At 39.8% G+C, this 27,134-nt stretch overlaps 1 protein-coding gene across 1 annotated transcript in view; it reads right to left on the reverse strand.

Moving 5' to 3' along the window:
• syne1b (spectrin repeat containing, nuclear envelope 1b) overlaps positions 1-27,134 on the reverse strand; it is an 80,592-nt gene that overhangs the window by 29,353 nt on the left and 24,105 nt on the right. Inside the window, 59 exon segments of the mRNA XM_055155188.1 lie at positions 44-226; positions 399-551; positions 644-799; positions 883-1,048; positions 1,552-1,820; positions 2,044-2,262; positions 2,366-2,510; positions 3,083-3,420; positions 3,868-6,028; positions 6,398-6,663; positions 6,801-6,977; positions 7,157-7,282; positions 7,608-7,754; positions 7,833-8,009; positions 8,164-8,331; positions 8,425-8,577; positions 8,727-9,053; positions 9,184-9,354; positions 9,433-9,588; positions 9,746-10,063; positions 10,317-10,481; positions 10,569-10,712; positions 10,799-10,952; positions 11,068-11,240; positions 11,592-11,756; positions 12,097-12,252; positions 12,575-12,718; positions 12,863-13,043; positions 13,132-13,142; positions 13,374-13,551; positions 13,914-14,050; positions 14,164-14,520; positions 14,784-14,948; positions 15,294-15,603; positions 15,962-16,134; positions 16,338-16,629; positions 16,985-17,134; positions 17,206-17,411; positions 19,464-19,576; positions 19,667-19,874; positions 20,105-20,192; positions 20,194-20,306; positions 20,381-20,482; positions 20,569-20,751; positions 20,852-21,010; positions 21,106-21,256; positions 21,737-21,916; positions 22,327-22,952; positions 23,344-23,497; positions 23,628-23,794; positions 23,901-24,024; positions 24,106-24,293; positions 24,494-24,592; positions 24,693-24,920; positions 25,250-25,400; positions 25,478-25,638; positions 26,055-26,195; positions 26,518-26,694; positions 26,865-27,032. Coding sequence (XP_055011163.1) covers positions 44-226; positions 399-551; positions 644-799; positions 883-1,048; positions 1,552-1,820; positions 2,044-2,262; positions 2,366-2,510; positions 3,083-3,420; positions 3,868-6,028; positions 6,398-6,663; positions 6,801-6,977; positions 7,157-7,282; positions 7,608-7,754; positions 7,833-8,009; positions 8,164-8,331; positions 8,425-8,577; positions 8,727-9,053; positions 9,184-9,354; positions 9,433-9,588; positions 9,746-10,063; positions 10,317-10,481; positions 10,569-10,712; positions 10,799-10,952; positions 11,068-11,240; positions 11,592-11,756; positions 12,097-12,252; positions 12,575-12,718; positions 12,863-13,043; positions 13,132-13,142; positions 13,374-13,551; positions 13,914-14,050; positions 14,164-14,520; positions 14,784-14,948; positions 15,294-15,603; positions 15,962-16,134; positions 16,338-16,629; positions 16,985-17,134; positions 17,206-17,411; positions 19,464-19,576; positions 19,667-19,874; positions 20,105-20,192; positions 20,194-20,306; positions 20,381-20,482; positions 20,569-20,751; positions 20,852-21,010; positions 21,106-21,256; positions 21,737-21,916; positions 22,327-22,952; positions 23,344-23,497; positions 23,628-23,794; positions 23,901-24,024; positions 24,106-24,293; positions 24,494-24,592; positions 24,693-24,920; positions 25,250-25,400; positions 25,478-25,638; positions 26,055-26,195; positions 26,518-26,694; positions 26,865-27,032 — 12,918 coding nt within the window.

Here is a 27,134-nt window from a genome sequence, read left to right on the forward strand (position 1 = left end):
AGAAATGTGATTTGAATAAGGTGCTGAAGTTTAAGATATAAACCTTTTTGAGCCAGTTATTCCTACAGTCTGCCAGTCTGGATGTGTGGTGGTGCATCTCTGATAATTTGCTGATGGCGTCACTGAGTTGTTTGGCCAAAAATGGGTTTCTACGACTGAAATCCTGAACTGCAGAATCCAGTTCAGCAAGAGTCCGGCCACAGGAGTCCAGGTCCTCCATCAAGCTCTGAACAATAATATGAGAGATTCAGGTAAAATAAGCAACCAGTACATGTTGTATGAAAGCAATATAGTTAGAAAATATGATATGAACAAGTAATTTGACTGACCCAAGCCACATAAAAAAAATAAATTAACAAAGTATTTAAAAAAAACAAAAAAAAACATGACAGACAAACCTTTACTTCCTCTTTGGCATGATCCACATCTGGAGATTTTTCTTTAAATTTAGTTGAAACTGCTTTGAGTTTCTCAGAGATGTCATGGATCCTGGAGCTGAAGTTTTCTTTGATTTCTCTGGTTTTCTGAATTTCTCGCTCTTTAGATAGAACCTAAAGAGTGAAAACATGAAAAGCGTTTATTATTAGGTAATAAAAATATATATATAATATGTAAATTTATTAAACCAAACGTGACACAATACCTGGTCCTCAATAGCTCCTAATGCCAGGGAGACTTCAGCAAGTTGCATAGAGATCTCAGAGGGGAGTATAGTGTAGAGGTCCAGGTACTTGCTCTGCTGTTGTTCAGCTAACTTATCCACATTCTGCCGATAACTGATCACATCTCCATGCACAATCTAAAACATAATATCCACTTTTAAAAATCAAATGACAAAAATGCATACACTTATTATCATTTGTTATATTTTGTGGGGTGTACCTCAAGTTCCTGCAGTAAGGCATCAATATCTGGAGTTGGATTTAGCAGTAGCTCTCTTGTTTCTTGAATCCATGTCTTTACAACACTTAGCTCCTTCTCCACTTCCTCTCTATCTCTGAGCTCCTGAGCAGCTTGAGCTCGCTTGGTGCGTGACTGTGTCAGGAGGCTGTGGAAAAGACAAGATAAATAAAACCATTTATTTTTCTAGTTAATTCATTTCCATAATTAATTTCCAAGGTTAATTTATCATATCATTGACATTTTAACAGTGTGTAATATTCAATAAATAATAAACACTATGTAATATTTCTCGAGGAGAATCTGATCCTGCCCACAATAAGAGTGCTTGTTTTATTATTATTTTTATCAATTGCAATTAAAACATCTGTAATTGAATAAATGCAAGATAGATAGGTTTAATGTCATACTGCAGAACATTCCAGGCAAATCAGTAACATCTCAATGGAAACAAGATGGTTAGGATCCAAAGTTACACCTTTAAAACACACAAATATACAGTTTTGTATCTGTGTAATGGCCTGAGTGACTGTGATTGTGTGAGGAATTTCAATGCAGAACTTTCATGCAGCTCAAGTGGCAGTGTAGCCCAAGAAACGTTCTTCTCCCTGACAGTAAAATTAACCAGATTTCACAACATAAACTGAGTACCTCTCCATTTGTTCTTGCACAGCTCTGATCTCACGCAGGCTGGGCAGTTCGTCCTGTTCACTTGTGGGAGAAGGCACTTCCATGTCGTGTAACAGACTCAGAGCGTACTGTCTGAGCAGCATCAGTGAGGACAGCTCTCTCTCCAGGTCCTGACTCAGCAGCTCGTGTTGGTCCAGAAGAGACAGAAGTGTGGCTTTAGAGGCCTTCTCCACTGCACTGTCAGGGACCCGGCTCTGCAGCTCATCAGCCACTGCTTTCACCTTCGCCATCTGTAAAATATATTTTTTTAATGAAGCATATTTCAGACAACACATAAATAAGGATAAAAGATAATGTGCTAAATTAAAGGTGCACTGTGTAATGTAAGTTTAATTGCCAAAGAAGACTTGAATTTTTGTAGAGTCACCAATTTGTCTCCAGGAAGATTGGTAGGTCATATAGTGATTTGAAGAGAAAAGAAGACTTGGACTATGCGTGCCTATCCACACTTACCTTCTCTCTAAATGTCCACCACTCATGTGCAGTGTCCTCCAGTACTCTCTCCTGTCCCCGGGCCACGCTACGTAACCGAGTCCATCTCTGCCAAACAGTCGTCATGGAGCGACTGATGGTTGCTTTGCTCGCGTCACTCCCCACCAACTCCAGCTGAGAGGCCTGCTCCTCCAACTCACTCAGCTTCTCTTGGAAACCATTCACCAGTGACACAAGGGACTAGAGGAAAAAGTAGATACACAATAAGTATTAAACAAAATACTATTCAAAAGACAGTGGCTCTTTATTCCCCAATATTAAAGACTAGTTATGGTGTTTTTACCCGATGGCTGCAAAGTTTGTCCTCTGCTTCTTGGCTGGTAGCTGCCTTTGCTGTAGAAAACTCAGTAAGCTTCTTCTCAGCTTCATTCATGAGCTCAATGACAGTCTGTCGGGCTTCCTGATACGACTTCCACTGGGCAACACAGCTACAGATAAATAGGACATTTTTTATATCAAGGTCACTGTTCTAAAAGGTAACATAATTTCTTCACATAAAAATGTATCTGTTTTAAAAGTATGACTACCAGTCTCTAGTTTGAACAATTAAAAAAAAAATGTTTCAGGCAAGCATGAAAACATCTGATTTCTATTTGAAAATTATGATTCAGATCAAATCCAGGAAGATTAGCATTTGAAAGAAGACTGAAATAACTACTGCAACCACAACTTTATTTATAACGCAGTCTAAAAACAACACAGGTTGACCAAAGTGCTACAAAACATAAGAATTAAAATATAAATATATCAATATACAAACATAAAAACAACATACATACAAAAAAAATAAAAAGCTGGTAAAATGTCAACACATCAAACAAAAAAAAGCTAAAGTGAACGTGCGTTTAAAGACATGATTTAAAACAGGTAGAGAAAAGGCCTGTCTAATGTGTCTAATGTGCAAAGGCAGCTCTTTCCCAAATAATATACCAATAACATCCTTAAAAGTTGCATTCATAATTCTCACAGACTTTGAATCAACTTATAATTTTAATCATACCTGTGGAGGACATCCTGGTGACACTGCAGCTGATCCCGGACCTCTGCTCCTCTCTGTTTGGCTGACTCTACACTGACCCTGAGCTGCTCTTTGGCAGTGGGGTTCACCAGTGTCTGCAGCTGAGGGAGAAGAGCCTGCAGTTCATCTAAATGTATCAGAAACTCCTGCTCTGTAACCATGATGTCCTCCTGCTGCCTCAGACACTCCTCATAGTTCTCCACGTCCACGCCCAGGCTGGCTTGTTGGAGGAAAGACACAGCATCCTCCAGCCACTCACAGGCCGACTGCATCCGGAAGTGGTATTTTTGACATAGCACCAGGGCTTCCTCCAGTGTAATCTGCAAAAATACATTTAACAAATAAATAATGATGTGTCTGTTGCCCTCTACTGCTAACATGTGGAAACAAAAGCATTAAGAAATAGTTAATATCCAGCAGGGCTATTAGAAACAATACACTGGCAGATGTTTTGTAGTGAATGTAATTAATACATGGAAATTATTAGACTGTGTTTTGATAGCATATGTGACACTTAGAAATGCAACATCTTTTAAATTTATTTAACCTTTATTAACCAAGAAAAACACACTGAGATTAAAAACCTCTTTAAGGGAGTCCTGGCCTTTTCATACACGTGCTTTAAGCATTGCATGGATGCAGCTTTAAGCATTGCATGGATAAATAAACAATCAAAATATGACTCCAGGTATCTTGTAAGTTGTTTAAATTATGCTCAAATTTCAATTTAGGTTTATACTAAACAAAATTTATATGCAATGTCTTACCAATTTAGAGCTGAGTGCTTTCTGAACATCAGCCTGCAGCTTGGCCATCTCCTCCAGGCTTGTATCGAGGTGGACTGGGACCAGCTCATTAGCACTGATGTATTTCTGTTTCTCTCTTGAGCTCAGAGCTGCCACAATCCTGAGGCGAGACTGCACTTCCTCCTGCATGATCTGCTGCTTCCTGATCTCCTCTTGGACTTTCTCCACTCTCACATCCACAATCACTGCCGTGCTCAAATCATCCCTCACCTGCTGCAACCAATCTAGTGTCCTTTTCATCTCTGTTTCAAAATCTTTACTCTGGACAAATCTGTTCTCACACTCCTCTATCAGCTCACCAACTGCAGACTGTAAGGATCTCAGCTCTTCCTGCCACGAAACAATTTGCTCTTTGGATGCATCTTGGGCGGCTTGGTCAACACGTGGCGCTAGAGTGTCCATTTGTTCCATAAGCCTCGATAAATGAGAATCTGCATTATGCAAACTACCTGCAAGTGCGTGGTAATTTTTCAGTCTTTCCTCTGCTGATTGTGTTTCGGAGTTTACCCTGACTAGCTGCTCTTTCGTCGCCCTTAATTCTGAATCAACTTGCATTGCCATAGCTTTGTGATCCTCAAACGACTCCAAAGTCTCATCCAAATGTTCAACTTTCTGTTCAACTAGGCGTTTCAAACTATTATACAAACTAACAAGTAAGGTCATCTCTTCTGTGCGCCAGGGCTGTCCAGTGCTTCGGAAGCCCTCCTTTTTCTGGTTCAGTTCACTCACAGCTAAACCCAAGCTACTAAGATCTGCCTGCATTGCTTTATAGTCACTTTGCAAATTTAGAACTTCTTCAGTTTGTAAACCAACGGGCTGCGTGCCAAGATGGTTATACTGTTCCTCCAGTTCTTTAAGTGCCTTGTGTGTTACATCAATGAAGGAGGCATATTCATTTCTAGTAAAAATAGCTTGTTGGATTTTCTCATGCTTCTCTTTGGCTAATGTTAAAATACTGTTATACTGCTGAGGTAAGGTATTCAGTTTTTCATCCAAGAAACAATGGTCCACCTCATTCAAAGTGGGTAATATCTCCTGCCCAGCCCTTTGCACAATAAGCAACAGATTTTCATATTCAATTGCCTGTTCAATAATTTGTTCATATTTAAATAATTGTGTTTCCAACTCAGCATCACCCACCATTAGATTGATTTCTGGGAAAGTGACGATATCTGCTTGTTTTAACCACTGACAAATCTTCTCCAAATCTGTCTTGAAATATTTGCGTGACACTAAAACTTTCTCCAGCTCTTGTAGTTTTTGCCCACATCTGTGCAGCGTTCGATCAAAAATATTCTGCAATTCTTGTAGCTTTGTTAGAATTTCATTTTTCTCCTCCTCGCTTGCATCTCTCATCAAGTCCCTTCCCTGAGACCACAATGAAGTAAGTTCACTTTGATAAGCTTTAAGGCTACTTTGAATATTCCTACATGTTCTGACTTGCTTAGCCAAATCTTCTGGTAACAAAGCAATGTATTCCTCAGCTTGGGCTTTCTTTTCATTCTGCTGGACCCATGATATTGACTGATTCACTGCTAACAAAAACTGCGTCCTCTCTGTGAATGCTTTGCTAAGATGTTTTCGTCTTTGTACCACCTTGACGCTCAAAGACTCCACTACATTTTGGGTGTCAGAGATGAGCTGCTGTAGATTTTGCCGTTCACTTAGACCTAATCTAGCCATCACTCGATCAGCATCAGTCATAGCTTGGTCCAGTAACAGTTGCTTGGCCTCCAGTTCGCTGCATATACTTAAATGGTCAAATAAAAAGCTCTGGGCCAGTTCTGGAGGTGGACTCATCTTCATGGCTTCTGATAGGGCGGGCTGCTGCTCCTCTGCCCAATCACGAGCCTCTCTCAGACGGGTCTCCACTTGGCTCATGTCCTCTAAGGTCACCATTGAATCCTGTACCTTCTTTTCAATTAGGTTTTGCATCTGTGTCCATCGCTGCTCAAAATGGCTGATTTGTTCTTTCACCAGTTCCTTGTCATCTAAATTGAGATGCTGAATGACTTTTTGTTTCTGCTCCTTCAAGTCCTCCAGAGCCCCCTTCTGTTCTTCAAGAGTTAATGCAAGTTGACGTAGAGCCTCCAGATGTTGAGATGAACTTTCAGCGTCAGTTCTGTATCAAACAGTATATAATGAATAATGATTTTGCTCTGTATATTAGGGTATTTCTTAAAGATTCACTGTACGTTTTGGATGAGCGTCCCACACCTCCTTGTTTCCTCCACATTTGTTGTGCTTTGCATAGAATGTTCTACACTATGACATTCAACTTCTACTTTCATGGAGACAAGCACATTGCCTCACCAGGTCAAATTACAGGTCAGACCACTCACAGTAAGAATTCAATTACAATTAATACAGCTAACACCTGTAATGGAATAAATTCTAGAGTAGATATGTTTCATGTACTGTAGAACATCCTAGGTAAAGCCATTTCAACAAGGTGGTGATGGACTCATGAACAGAAAAGTTACAGACATACCTAGCCAGATTGTCCCACTCTCTGGACACCTGTTCGAAGAGCGCCTCGACAGCACTGATACAGTCATGGTACTCTTGTGCCCTCCGCAGGTCCTCCTCCCTCTGGCTCTGCAGTCTGTTGGCCTGGTGACACAGCTCCAGCCACGTGTCACTGAGACGGTCCAGGTCCGAGTGCTCCTGTGAACCCTGACCTCCTGTTAGCCGACTCACAGTCTCAGACATCAGGGTCAGAGTGCTCTGCTTTGACTGAAGGAGCTGACTACAGTCCTGTCAAGAATTCATACAGACAGCATGTTTTTACTGAAAGTACTAAGTAATAAGGAAAAAGTAAGAAATTTAGTTTTAAACAATTTACAAAGGCAACATACTGTTTAAACGGCAAAAATGTATTATGCATTTTGTACCTTGGCTTGTGAGAGCATGTTTTGTGCGATTTTGATCTCGAGTTCTGCAGGTCGTCTGGAGAGGCTGAGCAACTGCTGCTCCAGGTCCTGGAACAGAGCCGTAAGGTCCTGCTTCTGGTCTCTGATCTGTCTCCAGCCCTCGGACAACTCCTGAGCACTGGACATACGTTCCTCAATCTGAAACACCATACAAATCCATGTAAGCCTCATAGGCAAAAAAATCATACTTGTAAAATCATTTTGTTTCATTCTACTTTTCTAGGTCAGATGATGATTACTTTTTGAGTTACAATTGTTTCTTTTGTTTTGTCTAATATATTCATAAGTACTGCATTTAATGACATTTGGAAACTCACTGTTAGCTTGACTTGCTGGACCTCTGCAGCTGTCACTCTCACTGCGTCATCAGACAGATCACAGACAGAGCAGACGAGATCCAGGTAAGTGCTGGCCTGCTCCTGAAGTGCCCTGTAATGCTTCACCTGCCACAAAACAGAGATCACAATTATTATAATGAACAAATACACACTATACAGGTAATGTTACATGTTGAAAAAATGTAAGTCCTACAGTCAAAAGGAGTCAAATGAATTAAAAATAATAATTTAATGTTGCAAATTTAGTCCTGATTTAGCCTTAGATTAGTTCTGGTCTTCAAAGTTTTGATTTCAATTGCATTGTGTCTTTCCATCTAATTACAACATGTTTTTCTTTTCTTTATAATTATTCTATAGCACTATTTTAGAGTAATGCCAATAAGCAAAGACTGCAAAGGGTACAGAAATGTACACTTAACACTTGTGTTACCTGCTTGAGTGCCTCCTGTAGACCAGATGGGCCCTGATCATTGACCTGAAGCTCTTTCTGGACGGTGGAGAGCCAGGTTTGACACTGCTCCAGAGTGTCCTGGTGGCTCACGTGTTTCTGCAGCTCACGGTCCAGACTTTGGTAAACCTGTAAAACAAAAAGAAAATCCATTCTTACAATCTTAGCTAGTATTACATGTTCACAAACTACTAAGTAACTCCTTACTCGCTGTGCAGTGCTACAAATGGCAGAGTAGCTGTCTCTCGCCCCCTGCTGGTGAGCTTGGATTTGTTGACTGACTTTGGCTTGAACTTGACCCGTACAACTTGCCACAAGATCTTCTCCTTTCTGCTTTAAGCTGCTGAGACGATCCTCAAAACTTGAAATCTCCTCCATTATTGCCTGAAAATAACAAGTCCAGTTAATATGTTGTAAACAGCCATAATAACAACTTTCAATTTAAACTATAGGATTAAGGAATAATTTCTTCAGTTATTTAATCTACAGTAGTTTACCTGTTAGATTGGACTTTACAATATCTGAAATCCAAAGTTACCTTGTGCCGGGCTAGCTGTTGTGTAGCCATCTCCATACTGCTGGTTTGCATAGAGTCTGAGGTGACCAAACGACTGGACATCTGAAGAAGCCATTTCTCCACTTCCTGCAGCTCACTGTTGTAGTCCTCGTGCTCTTTCACCCAATCCACAAGGTTTTGAACATGGGTCTGAATATTGAGGAAAAAACACAAAAATGTTATATTAGTATTAATGACTGAAAAACTACATGGTCATAAATAAAACTTTAAAAATGTACACACTTTAGAAGCAAGACAAAGATCCTGATAGTCTGTTTGCAGTTTTTTCATGTTGTCACGTATTGTCGGATCATGAACCAACTCAAGCAGAGCCTCTCCTTTCTCTATCACAGATTTCACTGTTGGTTCATGGGACTGTACTGTCTGCTGGACTGTCTACAATTAAAAATCAAATACACATACATTAAATCCCCAAACAGGAGAAACAACATTTTAATTACCAGTTAACCATGTGCTGTATATATTTTTTCAATCATATCTAAAGCTAGTAATCAAATATCAGTATTCAAATACTTGAGACTTACTTTGTATTTTGCCAGCTGGGCTTTCTTCTGGTACAGTTCTGCTTTAGGTTCCACAGTTGCAGCTAACAAGTTCTTGGTCTCCAGTGCCCATTGCGCCTGTGTTTTATATTTATCCATGAAGTCTTTGGACAGTGATATGCATTTCTCTAAGGAGCTGTGTTCAGTCCTTAAAGCCAACATTAGGCTCTCAAGCTGGGCCAGGTGAGCGTCCACTTCTTCCTTTAGCTGCTCAGCTTCAGGCTCCTCCAAGAATGCCATGGCACGTTCAGTTTTCTCTCTCATTGTTTTCAGGTAAGTGTGGCCCTGCTCCATGTCTGCCTGAAAAGACTGGAAAACAAAAAAATACATATATTATTGTCCAGATCAAGGAGGGTTTTTTTTGTTTTGTTTTTAGCATATTCATTTTCATTATTCATTATTTTATTTATTCATATAGGACTGTTTTGTTTGTGCATACCTCAAGTTTCTTCATCTTTCTCTCCATGGCAAAACGGTCAACTACATCAACACTTATTGCCACAGTGCTGAAGTTATTCTGAGCTGTGCTAAGCCAGTCTGAAAAGGTTGTGACAATGCTCTGTGCTTCTTCAATGCAAGACACTTCCTCTTGTAGTTGTTTGATTGTTTCCTATGACCCAAAAATGAAATGAAATATTTAATTATATGACAATTAACAATTAAAAGAGGTCTATGAATAAAGATTTACCAGTAGGTGCAGTAGGAGAGCATGATAGCGTGCAGTGATCTGAGTAGCTCTGGAGCTGATCCTGGAGCTGATGTGTGTCTCATCTAGGACCTGCTGAGCCAAAACACTGAGGCCCTCCATCTCCTCCTGGTAAACAAGCACTTCCTCCTGCCAACTCTGCACAAGGTAATAGATGCACATTAACAAAACAACTAGAAAGACATCACAGACTGTCATATTAAGCTATGCATCTACTGTACAGTTTGCAAGCTCTGTCCAAAACATTTTCATAATAACATCACTGTCAAACCATTGATAACAACAATTTGTGTACCTTTATGAGTTGAAGTTGTGCGTTTTTGGTGGTACGGTCAGATCGTCTGTGTGTCCGCAGCTGAGCTTTGGTTTCCATGCCTTTGAGCCAGCTGTCCAGACACTGGAACTTCTGCTCCATCTGCCTAAGTTTGGCCAGAGCACTGTTGAGCTGCGAGCGCGTTTCGGCCAGTCGGGCCTGGTACAGCCTCCACTCCTGCTGTAGAGTTTCCAGGGCGCGGTCCTCGATTTGGGGCAGACCCCAGGGGAGGACCTGCTCTCGACTCACCAACAAAGTGTTCAGCAACGCTTGGCCTTCAGTACAGTGGAGCTGCAGTTCCTATAGTGAAACAAAGGTTGGTAAGTAATAATGCAAGTATTGGAAATTATACATTGTATTTACCTTAAAGACATTCAATTACTTTACTATTATAATAAACCATTACTTTATCATGCCAAATTGTTAATCATTGTTTTGCTTTGTTTCTTGTTTACTTTATGTGGTGGTTACATCCATTCCAAATTTTGTGGATTTTTTTTTTCAACACATATTAAATAGTTATAGGATTCAAACAACAAAATAGTTTTCAGACCTGTAGCTTTTGTAGAGTGTCTTCCAGCATGTCCACATCTCCCTCCAGCTGCATGTAGCACCCAAGCTTCTCCTGTTCCTGCTCCAGCCACTCCTCAAAGGCATGAAGCCCACGCTGGTACTCCTGATGGGCCTTCACCAACTCCTCCGCTTTACCCACTGCTTTCTACATGAAGAAAACAACAGATTCATTAGTTATTTCTAATTTGTAATATTCTGAGTTTCCATTTAATCTAATATAGACGAGATTTACCATGGCATTGTCCTTGATGGTGTTGTAGCGCTCTTGTAGATCTTGCAGCTCAAGTTGAGTCACATAGTTTTCAGAAATACTGAGGCTTTTTGCAGTGATAGTCTCAAGAAGAGCACTGTGACTCAAGACTTCCTCATATAACAACTGGAAAAGCAAATATATAATGATTATTATAAAAAATATATATAAAAAAGTAAGTAAAATTTAAGTAAAATAAATTGACAGAATACCTTTGCTTTGCTCAGATTGGCGGTCTTATCTCTCATCTCAGGACAGTGTTTATCGGCAGGATCTAGACTCTCATCAACTCGCTCCATCCACGTCACAAACTGTCTAACATCCTCCTGGTAACTGGTCCACTGGGACAGGGAGCCCTCCAGCTGACTGTACAATTGTAAAAGTAATATACAGCTGTAACCAACATTGAGACACCAGACCCCAGACAATGGAAAACAGTAAAATAACTTACAAAACCATGCTTTAAACTGATTAAACTGACCTTTTACACTGAATGGAGGCAGACAATAGGGCATCCCAGGAGTCTTTCAGCTCCTGTATTTGTTTCTGCACAGCGGGTACACCGTCAGAGGATGTGTTCCTCTGGACTGACTCTCCTCTTGTGATCAACATCTTCAACTGGATCTCTTTCTCCTGACGAGCTGTTAGCAAAGCCTGACAAGAGATATACATTGAAATGAATGAATAAATATATAAATAAACCAATATATTAGTGGCAGTATAATCCCAGAAAGCAATTCTTATGTATGTAGTACGTGCACAAAAAAATAAAAAATAAATAAATAAACTAACCAAACTGTCATGATGATCCAAATCCAAAACAATAAGCATGTACATAAAGCTTCATCAAAATATATCAGTTATTTGCATAAGAGTAATAATAATATCTCACACTGACATTGCACTTTACAGGCTTGGCATGTCTCTGGAATCATGGAGTAATTATTTATTCCTTTCACATTCTCACTTAAATAGCCAAAGCTGCCATTTAAATGTTCTGATTACCTCCAGTTTGATCATCCTGCTGTCCAGAACATTTTTATCAACTGTGGGGGCACAGTAGGTCTGTAGCATGTGGCTGGTGTCTGCCACCCAGTTCTGGAGTTCCTTCAGCCCCTGGGAGAACAGCTGGTGCTCATTGACAATGCGCTCAATTCTAGAGGCCTTCTCCTGCAAAAGATCATGAAAATACCAGTTTACTAAAAGCACATCTCATCATCTCTAAAATGGTGGAGAAGCTACAGAGATTTGTTTTTATGGTGAAATTTTATTAATTGGCATCCTTTTTTTCCACAAGGCTTATAAAAAATTACCTGAGCATGTACTATAAAGCCACCAAGTTTAATTAGGCAGAGAACATTTCTGTCTATAACTAAAATTCCATTGTAAACAGTCATGAAAACACAAGACAACACAATTTAACAAAGTTGCGCAGGGTTACACAAGTTAAGTCTACCACCTCTGTAGAAAGTCCAGACAGTAGCATGCAGACAGACAGCTGTTACTGTACCTTGGTGAGGTTGGTTAGAGCGAGGTACTGAGCAGAGAGCTGAGATACGCGGTGCACAAAGCCCTTTCCGGCTGCGTGCTCGTCCCACAGTAGCTGGGCCTTTTCCCTGAGCCTGCTGAGCTGCACCTCCTGAGAAGCCAACTCCTCAAGCACAGACTGGAAGGGGCAGGTTAGCACAGAGGCATGCAAGCAGACACAGACACAGAGATACAGGAGAGAGAGTCAGACAATGCAACACTCATTATGTACAAGACAGTAGAGGTTGAAAAACATTTAAGAACAATTGTTGAAGGCGTTAAAATGTGTAACTGAAGCAAAGAAAAGCATGACATCAGATGCAGTTAGCTTTTTTGTTGTTTTGTTGTTTTAAGCAAAGCAAAAATGGATGACAGAGTACAGTGCCTATTCCTTAACTTGATGTAGACTGAAAATGAAAAGGTTTCTAACTACAAGTACCATCACATCTACTGATTGGCACCTGTAGTTTGTGAAGCTCCAGTTTCTTGGCTGTAAGGTCATGCAGTCGGGTGCTGCTCTCCTGCACAGCCAGTTCTGTGGCATTTAGGCAGTCCTGAAGAGGTTCCGCACTGGCTTCAAAATCCTTCATTTGAGACACCAAGTTCTGAAAAAAAGTGTTTTGTACAGGATTACCAAAAAATTTATTAATTAAAATACTAATCCTGATCACCAACTGTATATACACAATACTGATTTATTTTATTCTTTAACATAACATTTTGGAGAAGGTTTGAGGACAAAGCCTTACTTGTAAATTGGTCTCTCTGTTGTGGAGGTTGGACATTATACTCTTCCAGTCTTCTCGAGCTGTGTTCATTTTAACCCGAACTGCATCCACTTTGTCTTTGGGTGCCACACTACAGACGAGCTCCCCATTCACAAGCACAGCATTCAACTTAGACTGGCCCTGTTCTCTGTCATTTAAACTCCTGTAGATACAGAAACATAGACTGAAGTCAGAAAATGTTCACTTTTTTTAACCTGTTGCTGTGATCAAGGTTTATTTATAGTCACTACTGCTCGAAGTGCTATACAAATTCAGAAGTTATAGAAAAAGGATTATGTTTCAATCAACAAATAAATAAAATACATTAAGCAGAACTAAAAGCAGTACATGAAAAGCATTAGGAGCAATTGTGAAACTATTTTAAGGGTTAGGACAAAATCTATTAAAATCCAACTGTTGCCTTATTGCCTTCCTCTAGTTTGTAGCCAGAAAATGTGACCAGTTTAAAACAAAATCCATTTTTTATTATTACCTGTATTTTCTGCAGGCTTGAGGAGGCCTCGCTGAGATTCTGGGGGGCATCAAAGCATTTGGCTGTGTTGATCTTAGTGTTGACGAGCCACTGCTGAAATTCTCTGAAAGTCGAACGGAAACCCTGGTCCAGCAGCTTCTCTTTGCTCTGACACTCCCTGGAAGCCTTCAGGCTGAGACTACACAGGTACAATATGAAGGACTTTGGTTAGTGAGCTTTCCTAATTGGAACATAGGAAACATTTATATATATATATATATAAAAACACACACATTGATATAAAAAAAAAAAAGCAAGCTATTGACGGGTTTCAGCTTCCTGTTATAGGTGACGTTTTAAGGATGGTAAAATGATAAATTGTTAACAGCTATGGAGACCATACAAATTTTTCATTATCCTGAAAGCAATGGATTTTTCCAAATGAGGGTATGTGGTGCACTTATTTAATTTTTTTATACTTTAAACGTGCTAACTTAATTAATTCCAAAACACATCTACATATTATATGCAAAAATAGACAATAAAACACTTTTTTCTAACCTGTTATATTCCTTTATTAGTGCAGACACTCTGTCAGACTGCGTTCCCATGTCTTTGGAGAATCGACACAAATCATTCAACTGAGTTTTCAAACTGTCAGACATGGGCTCAGCCTTGACTAGTTCCTCTAATGTGTCCTAAGAAAAAAAAATACAAACAAATTAAACAAAATGCGTCCTGCCTAATTATACCATTCACTACTATAAGTCGTTAATAATAGATGAGTTATGCTATAGCCAAATGGACTTGCCTTGGCCATTTCCCATCCTTTAACAGCCTCCTCTCCATCAGTTTTGGCCTCAGCTTGATTTAGCTTAAGACGCCATTGATGTAGCAGTCGGCTGAAATCATGTAGATCGTGCTCTAGCTGCGCAGAGAGGCTAGAGAACTCCTGCTCTGAGCTGGCGATCTGGGACAGGGTAGTCTCCAGGCTAGCCCTTGTCTGTAGTGCACCCCGTTCCCACTGTTCCCATGATGATAGCAGGGCGGCCTCCTCTCGTTCCATGGCTTCATATCCTCCAGAGCCGGTGTGATCCCTCGCCACAGCGCCACATCTCTGGACGCGGTTCAGCCTCTCTCTGCCTCGTTGTTTAGAGTCAAGCAGCTCCTGAAATTATACAAGCGAAGTGAATTGCTGTTTTCAAAATAGTGTGAAGGCATCTTTTGTCCTCATTCTGGTTTATTCTTTTTTTCACCTCATAAGCTTTATTAAGCAGGATAGAATAAATATAGATAGCTATAATATACAGGTTATAATGAGGGTGAAGAGTAGGAGAGAATCAAACCCATGACTAGACTAAAGTGTACCACAAATCAATGTTTTATGCTTAGTTCCTGAAAAAACAGCTCAATGCAGTACTTACTACTCACCTGAACTTTTGAGAGTTTCCTTTTTATAGACAGAGAGTCTCCAGACAGGTCAGACCAGCGCTGAAGCTCCTCTTTGGCTGAGATCAACCAATCGTTAAAGTCCCTCACAGCATCCAAGTACTGCTCATGTTCTGATACAATGTTCTGCATGGACTGCACTTTACCCTTTGAAGAGAAAAATAACAACAACATAATGCTGTTGCTTAATACAGATGTAAGATAACCTTTATTTGTCCCACAATGGGCAAATTGCAATGTTGCAATGCAAAGTTCAAAAACAGCAGGTGAATAAGTAACATCCAATCAAAAACCAAGATAAAAAACTATAAAAAGACATACATAAAAGACCTAATTATTTAAAAAAGATTAAAAAAAAAAAAGTGTTATAAGGGATAGTGTATTTTTCTTCATTGCTACATCCCTGCTACATTTGCTGAGAAAGACATTTCCAACCGCTGATCTGGAACTTGACCTACAGGAAATGCTTTTTTATTCTTCCATCAATCTTACCTTAACCACTGCTGAAATATCTGCAAAGTGTGCACTGAGCTCCGCCCTTGACTCTGGTCCAAAGGTGGGGTCAGCCGTTTTCTCGTGCATCTCCACTGCTTTCTCCGTCAGGCGGGACAGGACTGCAGCATGGGCTTCCACATCGGCCTGGAGGGCTCGCAGTCGCTCCAGGAGGGCACACTTCTCTTTCAGACCGGGCTGCTGAGGGAGGGTCACGCCCAGCTCCTGCTCCACACTCTCCATCCACTGTTGCAGCTGGCTGCGGTTGTCCTGAAAACTACTCCACTGGGTCACTGTCCACTCCAAACGACTGAAATGAAAGAAGACATTTTGGATAAAACAGTTGAAGATAGGGAGACATATCATAAGTATGTCAAGTACAAGTATCAAATCAAAAAAATTTATGTAAGGTCAAGTATGATCATGAACTGGAGCATGTTCATTGCCTTTCATGGCCAAATAAACAAAGTAATTCAAATAAAGGTAAAGCTGGCAGTAAGACTTTTGATTCTTGTTCACATCTGCTCTTAAAGAATTCACTTTTACTTCTGACACAATGTTTTAGTTCCAGTGATGTTCTGAGTAGTAAAAGGTTGTTCTGGCCTTTCCATGAACACTGCATGATGATGACTATTCTGGCACATATTACATACAGTACATGTACAGACCTGTGACAGCTCATGGAGGTCATGAGCATGTTGGCCCATGCGTCCTTCAGACTTTGCAGCTGGGAGCAGATGGCCTCCTGTCCTTCCATTCGATTGTGCTTCAGGACCTGTTCCCCTTTACCCACTGTCATGTTGAGTTTGACCTCACCTTCACCCTTCATTAGCAGAATATCCTACAGCAAGTAGGACAGAAGTAAGTAAAATATTTTATATATTATGTAAAGTAAAAAAAAAAAAAAGATCAGGACAATGAAACAAATTACATATACATTTTTGCATTCTTTATTGCTTAGTTATTCAGATATCTGGAGAGAGAAGGCATAAATAGTCAATTGTATTTACATTAAGAAATTACAGCTTTTTTCCCCACACTAACCTGTACAAGTCCTAATCTCTTCTCCAGCGTCTCCTTGTTGCCCACGGTGCTGTTGAGTGCACCCAGCCTCTCCTGGATCATGCTGAGCCAGGTCCATGTGGCCTGCAGAGTGTCCTCAAAGGCCTGCTGCTCCTGGAGGGTGAGCTGACAGGAACGGAGCAGATCCCTCCCTCTCCGCAGCAGAGCCTGGTGCTGAGACTGGAGTTGAGCGGACACTCGAGTCTCACTGCCGTCTCCTCTGCCGCCTTCGTTTAGCGCCTGGGCCTCCTGACACAGACGCTCAAAAGAGTCCCTATATGGATAGATATTTTAAAGTTACATCATTTTAAAAGTTAGAAGGAATTTGTGATTTGCACTACAGAAAGATTCACATTTATTCATTATAGTGATTTTATAGTGAGAATACATTCAGCTCTGGTTTAGCCTTGTTTTGGTTAGGTTTGCACAATTATTGACTACTGACTATATTCATTCATATGTGGATTAAGAATGAACAAATAAATTAGTAGTCAATATGCATACACAAAAGTGTATTCATTTTAGATATACAGTTGTTATTGTTTGACAGTCTTAAAGCAAGTGGATAGGAATGCACAATGCAACTTAACAATGCAAAAAATACAGACTTGTCTTGAATTCAACAATACCTTTCTTTCAGAACCTCTTGTTGAAACTCCTCCACTTGTTCAAGCACAACTTTTCCAGGACTTCGCTGCTTGGTCTCGAGAAAATCTGTGGTCATCCTCTTTTCCATGTGCTCCAACCACCACTTCAGCTTCTTAAGGCGACCCTCAAACCTTAAAGAAAACATTTATGTTACTCAAACAAAATCCAACATAAAGTACAGCTACAAATCATGTTTTCATACCCCTTCATAAGAGATGCACTGTCTTCCAGGATCTGTTGGTTCTGTCTGCATTGCTCCACAAAGCCATCCCAGTCCTGTTGTATGGATGACAGATGCTGTTGGACCTGTCCCGCACTGGCTTTGGGCAGGTGGAGGAGCAGCTTCTCTCCCTCTTCACAAACTTGAGTCAGACGCACCTCACCCTCCTCCACCCGCTCCATGGCACCCTGCAGAAAGAGAAAGAATTTTTTTTAAATAGAAAGATGTTCCAATTTTTTGAGTTGGATAGTGTAGACAAAATATTGCCTTTATCTTAAAAAATCAGTTGTTTGAATAACCTAATCTATAATCTAAATTTAACTGTGCTTAAGAATTGTGATTTAAAAGTATTGTAATTGGACAGACAAAAAATTTATCCATAGATTCAACTAATTCCAAAGAAAAAAATCATATCTAGGGATAAGCTGCAAGGAACATCAATGTGCATGGACTGGGTATTGTCATGTGAAGTTCTGTTAACATCTTTTAACTTTTAAGGAGGAGAAACCAAAATGGTTTCTTGAATAAGTTCAATATTACAATAATAGTTCAATACAGTCCCTGACAAAAGTCTTGTTGCTTATCCATTTTGTAGAAACAAAAGCTTATAACCTGACTTTAAATTAATCGATTGGTTTTAGAAATGTCTCATATTGATCATTTAATGAACACAGAAAGGTCAGATTTTGGCAAGACAAAAGTCTTGTCATATGATGCACCCAATCCTAGATTACAGCCTCACCTGTGATCAGTTACTGATCAATCAATTAGTGGGTGTGTATAAAAAGAACCCCAGCACAACAGACCTTCACATCAACTGCAACTTGACCTCTGACAACATGCCTAAGATCCACCCCTGAGACCAAAGCGTTAATTATCAAGAGGCTGAAGACCAGATCCACTGCTGAGGTGGCTGACACCTTCAATGTGTCTCAGCGTCAAGTACAAAGAATAAGAAAAAGATCTGAAATGACTGGAGATGTTTTTGACAAGCCCAGGTCCAGCAGACCCCGCAAGACAACTGCTCGGGAGGACCGTTTGTTGATTCAAAAATCCAAGGCCAGCCCCTTTTCCACTGCAGCAGAGCTCCACCAGGCCTGGTCACCTCAAGTCTCTGTGTCAACCTGAACAGTTTGTAGAATTCTGTCTCGAAATGGCCTCCATGGTCGAATCAGTGCACAGAAACCAGCACTAAACAAATTAAATAATAATTAAATTAAAAAACCGTGTGGCATTTGCCAAGGCCCACAGCCTGCTAAAAGGATGGACACTGGAAAAGTGGCAGAAGGTGGATTTCTCAGATGAATCCTCGGGTGAATTACATCACAGCCACCACAAATATTGCAGGAGACCTACTGGAGCCTGCATGGATCCAAGATTCACCCAGAAAACAGTTAAGTTTGGTGGCGGAAAAATCATGGTCTGGGGTTACATCCAGTATGAGGGTGTGCGAGACATTTGCAGGGTGGAAGGCAATATCAATAGCCTAAAATATCAAGAAGTATTAGCTCCTCTTACATTCCCAAACATAAAAGGGGTCAAATTTTGCAGCAGGATGGTGCTCCAACGCATACTTCTATCTCTACATCAAAGTTTCTCAAGGCGAAGAAGATCAAGGTGCTCCAGGACTGGCCAGCCCAGTCACCAGACATGAACATCATTGAGCATGTCTGGGGTAGAATGAAAGAGGAAGCATGGAAGGCAAAACCAAAGAATCTTGATGAACTCTGGGAGGCATGTAAGACGCTTTCTTTGCTATTCCTGATGACTTCATCAACAAATTGTATGAATCATTGTTGAACCGCATGGTTGCAGTCCTTGGATCTCACAGCACCACTACTTAATTCACTGACGTTATGCAACATATTTTTGTATTTGAAGTAAATTATTTGTTCAGTTTTCTGTAGGCGACAAAACTTTTGTCTTGCCAAAATCTGACCTTTCTGTGTTCATTAAATGATCATTCTTTCTTCAGTGAAGCAAATTTATTTTAGTATATTGAGCATAATTTGGGAGGGTTTTAGCTTTCATATGAGACATTTCTAAAACCAATCGATTAATTTAAAGTCAGGTTATAAGCTTTTGTTTCAACAAAATGAATAAGCGACAAGACTTTTGTCAGGGACTGTAGTACATGTGCTCACCACCTTTTTATGTCTTTCCCTTATTTAAACACTTTCATATTACTTTGTTTCTAATAAAATACCTGTTGTAGTTACGAATCAAAACACCATGTTTACCTTAATCTTTTGCAGTTTTCGATCAACAATATAAGTGTCTCCCGATCTGTCAGAGCACTCTTTAACTATCTCCCTTTGCTCCGAAAGCCAGCGATGAAACTCCTGAGCCAAATCTACAAAAAAAGAAAAATATTTTAGCAGCTCCTTCCAGCATTAATTAGGGAAAGGGTAGAAAACTGTAGTGTGTGGCTCAATATATTTACCATTGAACTGTTGCTGGAGACAGGTTTGCAGGGAGACCAGCGTGCGGGCAGAAAGCTGGTTCACAGATTCATATGTTTTAATGAGGTCAGTCAGAGCTGAACCCAGACTGGCCAGCTCTTCAGAGGGGTATTTTCTACACAGTGTATTCAGGCTTTCTCTGGTGGCATCAATACTTCCCTGTTGATTTTGAAGCTCTTTTTGAATCTCCTGTAAAACAAAAACATGTTACATGTCAACATGTCAATTCTTACACATTTGACAGCAGTTTTATAGCAATATACCGATGATGCTGAAAAATATGTCCATCTGCTTATCTCTACTATCTACAGCTATTTGCTATTTGATTAAAGTTTAATCATTAAACTTAATGGTGCACATTTATAATTATTGAAACAGACTTCTCTCCACTCATATATTTTGCCTGATTGTGTAATTACCTTGACTCTGCAGATGTCCTCTGGGTCAGATCCTGTTGGTGAGGAAACCAAAGTGTCCTCCATACTTTTGAGCCAGGCTGACATTTGCGAGATAGTCTTCCAGCTGTTTCCTTTGTGAACTGAAGTCTATTAGATTTCCTTTGGCTTGCTCATGCAGCTTCTGCACTGTATTCATCTTCTTGCGTAGATCATTCTCCAAAACCTGCCAAAATATGGATAGCCATTCTGGCTGATGAATAATAATGTTATTTATTTAATTTATTTTTAGTATCTTACCTGTAGCCTTGCGGGAGTTTCTTGACTTTGGATATATTTCTTTAACTCTGAAATCCTGCTTTGAAAAGTTACAAGTTTTTGCTCCTTTTCAGTCATCTCAGTCTAAAAAAAAAATATATTATATATATATATATATAGTCTAAAATATGCTATGACTACATTTGTAATGTATTAAAGATAAAGTATACCTGAAGTGTGGAGAGTCTTGCAGAGAGCTTTTGACTGTCATTGAGGTTGCTTAGGCTTTCATTCAGTTCAACTGCACAATGGTTGGTCCAGTTCTCAACATCTTCACTAATTTTGCGTACATCCTCCCACACCATCAAACTCTGATTTAGATGCTCAATGTTGTCATCTATCTTCTCTGAGACCTAATAAATGACCAAAAGCATTATTTAAAGTTTAGATTTGAATGGCTTAAAGACTTACAGCAAAGACTGATGCATGTTTACATCTTAAAATCCAACTTACATCCAGCCAGTGATCAACAATTGTTTCAGCATCTTTCTTCAATATTTGAGATTCACAGTCTGGGATCTTCTTTAGTTCAACCACAAGCTGCTTTCCTTTGTTTGAAAATTGGTCTAGATCGTACTGCTTGCTTGCCATATCAATTTTGACAGTCTCGTGCTAAAAAAATTATTAATTAGTCAAACATGACATAGAATTACATGACAATACATAGTTTAGCCAGTGGAAATAACATAATCTTTAAGTGACCATACCTTAGAAAGTAATTTCTTGCTTTCTTCATAATCTTTTAAAACAGAGCTTATGTCAATTATAGACTCTGCTCCTTCAATAATGCCACTTATAGAAGTTTTTAAGGCTTGATATTCCCTCATGAGTTCAACAAGGACATTGCATTGTTCTTGTCTGAAAAAAGTATATGAAGTTAATAGGAAAATATACTTTAAAGGGCTTATATTCCGCTATTTTCTGATAATTATTTATAATGTTGTTTTGTTTATTTGGGCTAAGTTCTTCTCTCAAAAGGAAAACACTGTGCTCCACCTTGTGATGTCATGTGGCAATACAGGAAGTGCTCCAGTGTGCTTTTAAACTCCATACACCTTAACCATGGAATTACCCATCTTTACTGAACTAAAGTAGCCGTTAACTTGAACCTCTTCATGACATCACAAGGTGAAACAGAGCATTTTGATCTTTGGAGATGTGACAAATAATTCAGGATTACTAAAATATCTGTGAATAAAACAAAACACAAGACCAGGTATGTTTTTGATTGGATAACATTATAACATGGCTTAAAGCTCATGAGTCAATTTAGTGTAATACTTGACCTTTAATCATAATGTGAACAAATATTTCTGGATTCTAAAATTTCAGTCTTACCTTTCAGTAATGAGTCTCTTGGTGTCCTCCCACGTGGTCTCCAGGAGGCTGATTTCGCGGAGAACCTCACCGCCGAGCTCTGCATCTCTCTTGGCCAGTTGGTTTCCCTTGTCCCTTAACCACTGCTCCTCGTGCTGGTGAGACTGTAGCTCATCCTCAAGCTGATTAAAGAATCGCAGCCTAATAAATGGAAAAAATATATTATCAACAAATTAAATAGCAAATTACAACACCAGTCATGCATAAAAGTGACTCCATATACAACAGTATATAATCTTTTAATTTTTCATATTTGCTTAACTCTAATATTAATACTGAAAATTTAACAATTTTCAGTATTTGAGCTATTGTTGCTATTAACTATTGCTTGTCACTAGATATTCCTGTTAGAATATGCAGACCCATCACAATTACATTTCAATCACAATCAGCAGAATCTCTCAAATGTATGCTTATTTTTCATGCTTCTAACACAGAAAAAAATATTTGAGAGGTGTCAGTGCCACTATAAATTCATTAATGTCAGTTTTCTGTATGACTTATGAGTACACTTATAACTTAAATTGTGATACTGATGTTGTTTACTTTACCTCTGCTGTACAGCATGTAGTGTGGGCTCTTTGAAACTTTGGTGGTCAGCTTTCTCTTCAATATCTTCCACCGTTTTGAGTAGCTGTTCTTTTCTTTGTCTAAAAGAAGTCCATAATGCCCCAAGTGCCTCCGCTTCATTTTGTTTTGACCCAAGCATATTCCTCACAGTGTCCAATTCAGAACTGAGCGCATCCGCCAACATCCTACATGACTTACGAGTCCCCTTTTCAGCACCGATATGTAAATGACTTTTGCATAGACTGCTATCCAAATTGACAGCTAAGGTTTCAAGCTGGCTTATATCTGGGACAATCGTAGCCAGTTCCTGTTGAAGCTCCTCCACTCGTCCTCTGTCCCAGCTTCCAGCGCTTTCCACGGTCTGTCTGAGCCCATGTAAAACTCCTGCAGCCACACTATGGGTTTGTAGGAAAGCCTCAAGTCTCTCTATACATTCCAGTTGGAGGTCAGCCAGTTGCGTAGCCTCCATGTAAGGCTGGAGACAACTTTCAGCTCGACTTCGGAGCACTTCAGAGTCACCAGGCTCACAGAATTGACAGAGTTTGCCAGCCTGTTGGTCCAAACTCTGTCTCACTCCAGACTGTTTCTCCAGTGCTGCTTGTGTCTCCTGTAAAAGCAATGGGAAAATGTCAACAACATAGCAGCGCATGGAATCAGTTTTCATGTAAATTTAACAGCCTTTTCACACACAGCCAATTGTTCTATTGTATTCACTTTTTTTGTAAGCAGTGACCAATGGCCTCTGATGCTCTGTGTACAGTCACCATGACAACAACTGCCTGTGTTTGGCTGATTAACATTTTGTGAGGCTGAAGCTATTTGCACAGCTAAATCCAGTGATTCCCAAAGTGGGGTTATGGGCCACGAGGGGTCCTCATAGGTACCGTGATGAGCCTAATCTGACAATAAAATACACCATATGTTGTCTATGTATTTACTTATATCCCAGTCTCTGTAACATTATTACTGTAATAAAACCCTGTATCCAATCTTGTTACCTTCACATGTGAAGCAGCAGCTTGCAGGCTGTTGATGTTAATTTGAGATGAGGAGTGTAGATTTGAGAGCATGGAGTCACTCCACTGTGAGAATTTTAGTAATGCCTGGTCAAACTGCTCTACCAATGACAGGTGGCTGTGGAGGTCTTGTATTCTGGAGGACAAGCAGAAAACATTGCATAAGTTGGAGCAGCTCCTTCCTAACTTTATGGAACAACGGGACAGTGAACTATGTTATGTCAAAGGTTAGCATCAGGCTATTACACTTAATTGGCCCAACTTACCTCTGAGGTATGACTGCTTTTTGAATGTTTAATCGCTTTTGCAGTGTCTCAAGGTCTTCTTTTAGCTGGGTCACTCTCTCCTCCGGCGCAGAGGGATACAGTAATGTTCCCAAAGACATGAGCTCCAGATAGGTAGGCTCAAGGGTGTGGACTTCAGACTGCAATGCCTGCAAAGAACAAGACTATTCATATTTGTACTGCATGTGTTGAGAACCAGTGGTTACTAAAGGCATTCTGTGTCTGTAATGAGTGATAGCTTTGTCAGTACTACACCTGCAGGTCTTGTAGCTCACTGCGTAACTTTGCTTTGTCAGCAGAAAGATACTGACTTTCTGGTTTTGACATTGCTTCACACCTTTCCAAGCTTGAAATAAAGGTAGACCGCTGTTTTTCATACCTGAGAGATATCAACCATGAACGTTTAGAAAGATTGTTAATATTTTTTGTTTAGATCCTTCTCTATTGTATTGATACTTACTTTTGCCAGTGAGAAAGCAGACTCTCCAGTGCACTCTGCTTGTCCTTTGCTTCTCGTAAATGTTGGTCATACTGGCTGTTCAGATCTGCTACAGTCCTCTCTACCTCCTCTCGGTCACTAAGTCTTCGAGCTCCAGCCGTGAGCGACAGCAAAGAGCCCTTTAGCCTCTCCAAGTTCTGACACACTTCCTGAAAAAGATAATGAATACAAAAACATCAACTTGGATCAATTTTAAAAACTTTCCTTTAAAGATATTTCCAGTGCATACAGTAAAATTTAACTAAAGTTATATGGTAAAATGTTCAAAGCAAATAGGGTGACAAAAACAAAATAATTTCCATCATTGGTGAAAAACTACACAGTATTTAGATGAAAGGCTAAAACTTGCCATATGATTTTGAAGAGTGTGATAGGTGTCTGATGAAGAAGTGCAGGATTTAATGGGGTCTTCCAATTTTGTATGAAGTTCAGCAATCGACGCTTGGACCTAGGACAAGTCAACAGATAAGTTCATCTATGCATTTTGCTAAAACATTTACAGTCTATTTTTTATATTGTTGGCCTAAATTAAATCTAAAATGTCTTACTTCCTCGAGTCCAGCTTTGAATTTCTGCTTATGAGAAGAACTCTCCTCCAGTTGTGTGTCTAACTGCTGCACACTGTCTTTCAGCTCCTCCCAGTATCGTCGGACCTGAGTGAGTCGAGCTTTGACCCGGGCGGCTTCCCCCGAAGACACGAACTGGGCCAGAGCCTGGGACTGTGTCTCCAGCAGAGACAGGACCTCAGCACGATCCTGTACCTCCACACTCACAGCCTGGAAAAGAAAGTCAAATTATTACAGCTAAAATGCTGCATGCATTATGAGAAACATTAGACATCTAATAATATATTTCAATATTATATATTAATATATTAATATAATATTAATTAATATTGAGTATAAAACATGTACAAATTTATTGGCAATTGAATTTCAAAATTCTAAATTTCTAAAACATTTTTCTGTATAGCAACTGTGTTTTGTTCTTCTTGTAACTCAGTTATGTACTGAGTTCTGTTATGTCTTCCATCTTCATCCTAAATACACACACACACACACACACACACACACTGTATAAGTTCAGACATTATGACTTTGTTTACCTTTACTGTCTTAATTTGTTCATCCAGAGGTACAGGTGATGTTTTGTGGACTTCCAACTGTTTTTCTTTTGCAGAAATCCACACAGAAAATCCTTCAAATCCAGCTATGAACTGCTCCCATTGATGCTTCATGTCTTCCAGGGTCTTTACACTGGAATACAAAAGCACTCTTTGAACAAAACACCTATATAGTAAAAAAATATTACACCAAATTATGCTAGTCCTTACTCTTTCTTGAGCCCAGACTCGACTTGGTCCACTTGCTCACTGAGAGTTCGGGATTGTTGAGCCAGGAGATTTTTATTCTTGGGACCAAGCTGAATTTCTGTGGCTCTTTTAGATAATGTATTCATATGAAGGACCTCTGCTTCACACTGTTTTAGCAGCACCTATTTCAAGGAAAAGACACAAATGCAAGATGACTTTAGTTGAGTATATGATATGGCTAGAATGAAGGGAAAAATCAAATTAATGCATTGTCATTAATTATGAATATATAAAATAAGGGTAAGAAAAATCATTGAAATAAACAGAACTTATAGTGAAGATGACCAAGCTTGTAATGTTACGTATGCCCTGAAGAAGACAACACGTTGACTTGTCCCATGTAATTATTAAAGGACTTTTATACTAATCCCAACATATTTTTTGACCGCTTTTTACACTGTAAGTTTTCACATTACATGCTTGGTCATCCTCACAATATGTAAGCTTTTGAGCCTCGTCCTTGAGGATCACCTCTTCTGAACTTCTACTAAAATATCCTGAAGCTCTCACTTCCTTTGTGTTTTTAAACAAAACTTACTTTGGCCTGGTCTAGCTCCACAGCCAGGCTCTCAGGGCTGCTGAAGTTCATATCTCTTTCCATTATAGACCGAGCTTTTGAGACAAACTCAAGCACTGTCTCCTGCTGACTGTCAAATTCTTGCCACGCTGCCAGTGTCACCTAAAGACAATAATAAGAGGAGTCAGTCATTATAATGTTGTATCAAAAATGTTTAGCTCAAGGCACTGTTTATGACAGACATAATATGCACTGTCATAATAATTTTACAATATTTTATTTTTTTTAATGGATGTGTGTGTGTGTATGTGTGTGTGTGTGTGTGTGTGTGTGTGTGTGTGTGCGTGCGTGTGTGCGTGTGTGTGCGTGCACAATGTACAGTACATATGGCAGACCTTTCTTATTTTACTCTACTCTGGGGATAATATAAGTTCACCCTCAGTGCCCCTGAGCGTGTTCCCAGTAGACCCTGTGGGCTCCTCACCTCCAGGCTCTGCTCCTGTGAGTCCATGTTGTGCTCCATTTTGCTGAGTGTGTTTTCAAGACACTGCAGGTCCTGCTGCAGACTGTCCCCCACGCCCTCCTCAGCCTGGAGCTGTTGCCCTCTGGTCATCAGTTGCTGCACGTCACGTCTCTTTAGCTTCAAGCGCTTTAGGAGTTGCTAGGATGAAAGAATAAAATATATTTTTGTATAACTGAAGGTAGACCAAGATTTTAAAACCAGAACAAACCAGCTAATTCAAACAAGGTGATTATTGAAAATTGAGTTCTACTTGTTGTAACTTGTAGTATTATAACAGATACATAAGTAGGATCTGTCTTTGTTATTACCTGATAAACCAGCAGTAGTTGTTGTGCCTCTCTAACAGTCGGTGAGTCCAAGATTCTGGTGACCTCGGCCTGAGACTCTTTTTGCCCCTGAACCAAATCGTCCAGCGTGCTCTGCACTTCCTCCCTGAACTGAACACAGTCCCCCACAGCCAAAATCATCTTCTCAGCCTACAAATACAAAAAAGTGATATATTCAGTAAGACACGCAAATATGATTAAAATGCTGCACTGCACATAACACTGCTACCATAGACTGTATAAAGAAGTAAA

This window comes from Boleophthalmus pectinirostris, unplaced genomic scaffold, assembly GCF_026225935.1.
Source record: "Boleophthalmus pectinirostris isolate CB_2022bp ecotype Guang Dong unplaced genomic scaffold, ASM2622593v1 HiC_scaffold_10, whole genome shotgun sequence".
Classification (NCBI taxonomy): Eukaryota; Metazoa; Chordata; class Actinopteri; order Gobiiformes; family Gobiidae; genus Boleophthalmus; species Boleophthalmus pectinirostris.